At 47.9% G+C, this 7,693-nt stretch overlaps 1 protein-coding gene across 2 annotated transcripts in view; it reads right to left on the reverse strand.

The window, feature by feature from the left end:
• Positions 1-7,693, reverse strand: part of Clstn3 (calsyntenin 3) — a 30,578-nt gene that overhangs the window by 7,154 nt on the left and 15,731 nt on the right. For both annotated transcript variants that reach the window (XM_004643512.2, XM_023703767.1), the window contains exons 13-15: positions 1,771-1,997; positions 1,302-1,472; positions 130-275 (exon numbers count right to left, since the gene is read on the reverse strand). In XM_004643512.2, the coding sequence (XP_004643569.1) occupies positions 130-275; positions 1,302-1,472; positions 1,771-1,997 (544 nt within the window). The remainder of the gene's footprint in view (positions 1-129; positions 276-1,301; positions 1,473-1,770; positions 1,998-7,693) is intronic.

Consider the following 7,693-nt stretch of genomic DNA (forward strand, 5'->3'; position numbering starts at 1 on the left):
TGGAGGAGGGAGCTATGGAGGAGGGAGCTATGGAGGAGGGAGCTATGGAGGAGAGAGCTATGGAGGTGGGAGCTATGGAGTTGGGAGCTATGCAGAAGGTAGCTATGGAGGAGGGAGCTCTCCAAGTACCTCCACAACGAATTCATTGCTGGAATAGCGGCCATTCATTTCTGAGCAGGACAGCCGGAACTTCCTTGCATAGAGGGCAGCCCCATGCCGCAGTCGATAATGAGCCTGCCTCAGGATCTCTTCATACACAGTAATGCTCTCCACACCTAGGGAACAGGGATGCAAATGCAGGTTCCAGAAAAGGCAGGCCTGGGCAGCACTCTCTCACTCAACTCCCACCAGATAGCAGCAGGCAAATCCGCAGAAGGGATCAGCGAGAGAGAGAGAGACAGAGACAAAGACAGAGACAGAGACACAGAGAGACAGAGACAGAGAGACATTGAGAGAGAGACAGACAGACAGACAGACAGACAGACAGACAGACAGAGACAGAGAGACATTGAGAGAGAAAGAGAGAGAGAGAGAGACAGAGAGAGACAGAGAGACAGAGACAGAGACAGAGACAGAGACAGAGACAGGAAGGGGTCAGCCCCATCCCTATTCCCTTCCCAGAGGAAGAAACACTGCCCCACTGCCCTACTCTCTGCTCCTCTCTAGCGCCCTAAGGTAAAGTGATCCAGGTCCTGTTTCCTTCTCTGCCCTTCTTGGTCAGCTCTGTGGCCTCTGGGAAGAAAAGGAGAAAGCACAGCAGAAAAGAGATGACAGGCAGGAAGGAAACGGATGGAGAACACAGCCTCAGTGAGGCCCAGAAAGGAGACGGTCATTGACCTCTTCTTTATTCTCCCACCTGGAGGGCTCCACAGAGTATTCTCCTGGAAACTACCAGCCCACCACTCCCCTCCATTCATTAATAGATGATCACTCAGCTCAAAGCAGAAGTGTGTGCAGAAGTTGAATGAGGTGGAAGACAGGGACAGTGACCAATAATACCAAACAGCTAGTGGGTCTGGAAGTTCATTATGAAACCTGAGCTTTAAGAGGGGAGGGATGACAGAGGCCTGGAGGGAAGCAGAAGTCATGGGCAGAAGTGAGTCCAGTCATGGAGAAGAGAAAGCTTGTGGAAACCACAGCCAGGCACATTTCCCTGGCACAACCTGGAAGCCAGAGGACCTTCCAGCTGGGAAGACCTAAATGCCACTTGCCTACCTCCCTGGGCCTGGAAGGAGGACCCAGGTGCCAACTCTGGAGAGGGGCGCACCCACACAAAGCACAGGCTGTCGGGCCCCACTGACCAGCGATGGTGAGGTAGGCAGATGTGTTGGTGAGCTCCAGCCCTCGCTGCTGCAAGGATGCCATGTCCAAGAGCAGGCTTTCCCGCTCAGGGTCCAGGTCATCTCCCACCAGAGAAATTTCACAGCCATCCAGGTTGTGCACAATCTCATCTGACATGCGTGTGTCTGTCACTGGATGGGAGAAAATTGGTATCAGGGTCAGAGGTGGCCTCAGTGAGGTTCTGAGACCCAGCTATCACCATCAGATCATGACTGCTTTTCTGCCCCTCCCCAGGGCTTTCCATAAGGGGAACCAACATCATTTTCACAAAGTCATTATGCATGGTTTCCTCATGCTCAGGGGCCTCTTACGGTGAGATGCTATAGTCATACAAACACATGAAGTAGTTTCCATTGTCAGCTCCATATTTGTTCCTGCTCCCAGATATTGGCCCCTGCCCCAGATGTCACTTCCTGGAGCCATCCTCACCTGTGCCCTGCCAACTTTCATCTTTTTTGGCCTCCACTTGGTGAGAAATGGAGCAAGTAATTTGAAGATCAGGGAATAGAGGGACACCCTCAGGTCCCTCAAAATCCACAGCAGGGCGAACAAAATGGGCTGTGCCACTCAGGAGGATCTGGGGAGCATCAGGTTGAAGAACCACCACGTAGCCCTCCACTTCAGGGATGGAGACACAGGACTCTTCGCTGAAGCACCTGTAAGAGAGAGGACAGACAGACCACTTGTGACCCCCACAACCGACATCTTTCCCTTAAAATCTACATTATGTGGCATCACTCTGAGCCTCCACCTCTGCAGCAAAGCACCCCCTACTGGGGCTAGGGGGGATAGTATGTTCATGCACCAACCTGTAACAAGGTTGCAAGGGGTCAGGAACGAAAGGCAACACAGCCCCAACCTATGGAGTGATGATATCATTGATGTCATACCCCCAGATTATAGAACATCTATCTTAATTAAAAACATTTTTTTTGAACTGACAAAAGTGTGTGTACACACATAGTTCTTTATCTAGGAGATAAAATAATATACATAGGTTCAGTATATGGTCTGGCAGATATTGCCCTCAAAATGTTTGATGATGATTCATTAAAGATAAATAAAGTCCACTTCCTCGGTGTGTTTTCCACTCCCTTCAATATCAGAGAAACTGACAGGTGGATGAGATCACCTGACCTCGGACCTAGACCCAGCAACCTGCACTGCCTCATCTAGGTGTCAGTAGAGAGCTCCACCACGCCAAGCCAACCACAGAGCAACTGCCCAGGACCCAGCCTATGAGGATCAACTCCACCTCCACACTTTGCCAACAGCAAAGACACCTGGCTCTCTCATCGCACTTGCTGATTTGTGAACCACTTTGCCTGTGTCATTTTATTATAACCTTGTTTCCACACTGTAGAACAGGGAGGAGACAACAAAGCTTAGATCAAGTATCAGGCACACAATACCTGTCAAAGGCAAGACTTCATCCATTCTTATTACAAGTCTGCCGATCTTGTCACTAAACCACAGCTACCATTTGGTGCCAGGGTTGACACCAGGGAAATGTATTTATAAAGAAATGGCCTGCTTTGGTTTGAATGTATCCCCCCAGAAGTATGTGTTGAAAATTTAATCCCCAATGTAACAGTGTTGGGAAGTGGGACCTAATCGGAGGGTTCATGGGAGGATCAATGCTGTTATAAAAGGACTGAAGCTTCACATCTGACCTCTCCCTCCCTCTTCCTCCTTCCCTCTCTCCATTTTCTATCATAAAGCGATAATCACGAGACAGCCCTCATCAAATGCTAGATTCTTCATACGTAGCCTAGTCCTAGTCCCTGTGATTTCATTATAGCAGCACAAAGCTGACTGGGACAGGAAATCAGGATCACAGAAGTGAGGCTGCTGAGAGAGGTGCCTACAAATGTGGAAGCAGCTTTGGAGCTGGGCAGTGGGCAAAGGCTGGGGCACTTCAGAAGGGCATGCTGGCAGAGGCTCGTGTTGCCACCACAGACCATAAAGAATGATTCTATGGGAGCTCAGAAGAGAAAAGCTGTAGAGAATGCTTGGGACATCTTAGAAGTTATCTAAGAGGTCATCATCAGAACATTGATAAAAGGATGGGCTGTAACAGTCATCCTGATAAAGTGTTTTGAAAAATGACAACTATTGGGTGGGCCAACTAAAGTGCTTATTTACGCAGATGCAGGGACCAGGGTTCAATCCCTGCCCCCAGGGATCACTAAGCAATTGAGACTGGGCGTGGTGGTGTACACCTGTAATCCCAGTGCTTGGGAGGCTGAAAACAGGAGGATCACTATGAGTCAGATCTGTGCAGTGAGACTCTGTAGACCCTATATTAAATACATTTTTTAAAAAAGAAAGAAAAAAAATAACAACTATCAAAAAAAAAGAGTATCTTACTAGAAGCCATAAAGACTATCCTTCCTAAATTGGCAAAAATAAAAAAGCTAAACTATTTCCATTCCTGAGTGTTTTGTTTTCAGGGCAATGAACTAGAAAGAAAATCTAAGCAAAATACTGAAGAAGCTGTGTGGCTACCTTTAACTACATACAGTAAAGTGAGAAAGGGAAGAAATGAATTAAAGGTGGAATTTATATTTAAAAGGGAAAAAGACCTTAGAAGTTTGAAGAATTCCCAGCATGGGCAAGTAAAAACTGAAATGTGTGCCAGAATATGGCCAAGCGGCCCTGTGATGAAGGGGTTTGCACAGATAAAAGGAAGCAAGCTGCTGTTCATCAAGACACCGGGAGAATGGCCCGAAAGCAACTTCAAAGATCTTCAAAACAGGGCTGGGGATATAGCTCAGTGGCACAGCAACTGCTCAGCAAATGCTAGGTCTTGGAGACAGAGAGAGGGAGAGGGAGAGGGAGAGGGAGAGAGAGAGAGGAGACAGAGACAGAGAGATAGAAAGACAGAGACAGAAAGACAGAAAGACAGAGATAGAGACACAGAGACAGAGACATAGACACAGAGACAGAGACACAGAGATGAAGGGTTCCAAACAGTCCAGGATACCCACAAGAAATCAGCATTCATAGCCCTGTGCCCCCATGGGCCCTGTCTCCTACATTCTGCAGCAATGTCCCTTGGTCTCAGATGCAGCCTGGACCATAGTTCCAAAAGGAACAGGGCAAAAGCTGTGGTATATGGTGCTGCCTTGCCATGAGCTCAGAGTAAAAGAGCTCCAGGTGAAAGGCTTTCTCCACTTGCTGTCAGAGGATGTCTTAGACAGCCTGGGGGCTCAAGCAGAGACTTGTCACTGGGGAAACCCACCATGGACTGCTTCCTACCAGGGCAACACTGAGCAGAACTGTGAGCTGCAAGTCTCCACTAGTGCAAAGTCACCACATGGACCCCAGAACTACATAGTGCTCCTGGCTGCAACACTAGCCTGCGAGAACTGACAGGTGCTACAGGGACAGAGCCCAGCCAAGCCACAGGACTGGGGCTGCCCAGGACCTTGGAGGCTGAAGCCCGAGCCCAGTGTGTCCAGAGGATGGCCTGTGGAGTTGAAGACTACCCCGGAGCCCCAAGATCTCATGTTGCATGCCCTCTTAGCCTTTGGACTGCTTGAGACCAGTTACCCTCTTTCTCCTTCATTGTTCCCTTTGGGAAGTGTGAAGTTGCTCCTTCTTGCTCCCTTTTATAGTGTCTATCCTATGTTGGACCCACCACAGTATTAATAACTTTAATTCCACAGGCTCCCAATGGAGAATTGCCCCAGGACGCATTGTGTCTCCAGTCTCATCCATATCTGATTCAGATTAGGCTCTGGATTCTGGACTTTGAGTTGATGCTGGAACAAGATAAGACTTTGAGGTTATTGGGACAGAAAGAATGGATTTTCTGTGAGAGGACAATAAATTTGGGGGATCTGGAGCAGAATATTATGGTTTGAGGGTCTCCCAAGAAAATAATTTGCTAGAAACTTAAACCCAATGGAGTGGTGTTGAGAGGCGGGGTCTAATGAGAGGTATTTAGGTCATGAAAACTCCACTCACAGGAATTAAAGGGTTAAATATTGACTATACAAGGACTGAGGTAGAAATCCCCCTCCCCCCCCCGTGTGTGTGTGTGTGTGTGTGTGTGTGTCCCTCCCTTCTTCCACCCTTTCCTCCCTCCCCACCCCTTCCTCTCTGTTGTTCCACCAGGAAATGACACAGCAGAGTCCCCGGCTAAATAAATCATCCAATCTCAGATACGCTGTCATAGCAGCACAGAACGAACTAAGACATCCTCCTTGAACAAGATTTTATAAGGGTGTTAGTCATTTAGGAGTAGGACTCTAGTACACATGTTTGTGCTAACAAATGATTCTTCAGAGAGAAAGCTGTGATTATTAATGTTGCTGAGCATCCCTTGCTTGGCTGATCAAGAAGCAGGTATGATGAGCTCAGGACCTCTGAGGTTTCCAATGCCCATGACTTGCTGAGCTCCTGGGAGAATGGCCCCAAAGCCCCTGAATGGCCCCAAAGCCATTCCAGAGAGCTTCAAGACAAGCTGGCAATAGAGCGCAGAGGAACAGCACCTACGTAGCAGATGCGAGCCTGGACCACAGCTTCAGAGGAGAGTAGATGTTACACAGAATAGCGCCTGTGAAGGAGGGGAAGACTCTGCCTCGACAGGAAGTAGAACATGGTGAGGAGTACACCAAAGAGCATGGAGGAGTGTGAAGCGCGAAAGGGAGGCAAGCATGCTGGGATGTAGCTCAGTGGCTCAGGGCCTGTCCAGGCTGTGTGTAGGCCTGGGTTCCATCCCCAGCAACACACACACACACACACACACACACACACACACACACAGAAGGAAAGGAAGAAGAGAGGCAGGCACACATGGTTGAGAAGTTTGCATGTGATGATCACAGTTCAATCTATAAACCAGGCATGGTGTTGCACACCTGTGATCCCATCACTGTGGGAGGCTGAGACAAGTTCAAGCCTAGCCTAAGAAACTTAAGGACTTAGCAAGATCCTGTCTCAAAATAAAATTTAGAAAAGAATTGGAGATGTAGCTCAGTGCGCAGGCCCTGATGGCTCAGTGGAATAAGTGCTTCCCTGGCAAGCACAAGGGCCTGAATTCAATCCCTGGTTTCGAGAAAAAAAAAAAAAGGCAGCCTGAGTCAATCTCCAGTACCACCAGGAAAAAAAAAAAAAAAAAAAAAGAGTCCAACTTTTAGTCTTATACCATGGACAAAAAGTCACTGATGTCTTTTTTGTTAAGGAGTACACTGACAAAAAGCCTGACTTAAGATCCTCACAGGAGGGACAATGAACTAAAACTAGATCAAATAGTTGGGAGGCTGCACAACAGCCACGTGAGGTTGTGGAAATGGAAAAAGACGGGACAGATTCCAGACACCTGCACAGAGTGGGGTTAAGTGACCTGGGAACTGACTAGACACCACAGGAAAAGAGGGAGGAGCCAAAGATGCCTGGAGGTTTCAAGCATGCATGAAGCAAGGATAGACACTAACAGAGAAGTTAGGGGCCAGGCTTGGTGGTACACACCTGTAATCCTGGCATTATGGCAAGAAGATTGCAAATTCAAACCCGGGGGATCAATTTAGGGAAAACCTGGCTGAAAATAAAATTTTCAAAGGGCTGGAAATGTAGGTCAATGTGAAAGCCCTGAGTTCAATACCATTACTGCAGGGTGCAGTGGGGAGGCGCTACTTAGAGAACTTGTTTTATTTTATTTGTGTGTGTGTTTGTGTGTGTGTGTGTGTGTGTGTGTGTGTGTGTAGGGTCTCACTACACAGATCAGACTCATAGTGAGCCTCCTGTTTTCAGCCTCCCTAGCCTGGGATTACAGGCTTGTGCCACCACGCCCACACTCCATCTGATGGCTCATTGCACGGGGGGCAGGGGACGGGAGGAGAGGGGCACGGCATTCAGTGCCCAGGATTGAACCCTGGCCCCTGCGCTTGCCTAAGAAAGTGCTTAGTCCCCTGAGCTATCTTTCTGGCCCTGGGAACTTGTTATTTAAGATGAATTATTTCAGAATTAGCGATTCTGGGTTGAAGGGCTACAGGAAGCAGCTATAGACTCAAGATCTAGGGACAGAGAATAAAGCCAGAGAAAAAGATGTTGTTGTCATCAGTTTTCTAAGAAACAGATTTAAATTTTTAAAATTTTTAACTCTTAGAAAACTTGCATTTATTTAAACATGAACCAAATAATTGCATAAATCTTAAGTCCAAGTACCAACAACTGGAAGCTAAAGAAAGCACAGACATAGGCAAAAATGTGCATCAGAGATCAGAGATGCTATGAGCTCTCTCTCCTCTCTCCCCTCTCCCCCTCTCCTCTCCTCTCCTCCTCCTCCTCTCCTACTTCCTCCTCTCTCTCTCTCTGTCTCCTGTCTCTGTCTCTGTCTCTCTCT

The sequence above is a fragment of the Octodon degus genome, unplaced genomic scaffold (genome assembly GCF_000260255.1).
Source record: "Octodon degus isolate 3935 unplaced genomic scaffold, OctDeg1.0 scaffold00178, whole genome shotgun sequence".
Lineage (NCBI taxonomy): Eukaryota > Metazoa > Chordata > Mammalia > Rodentia > Octodontidae > Octodon > Octodon degus.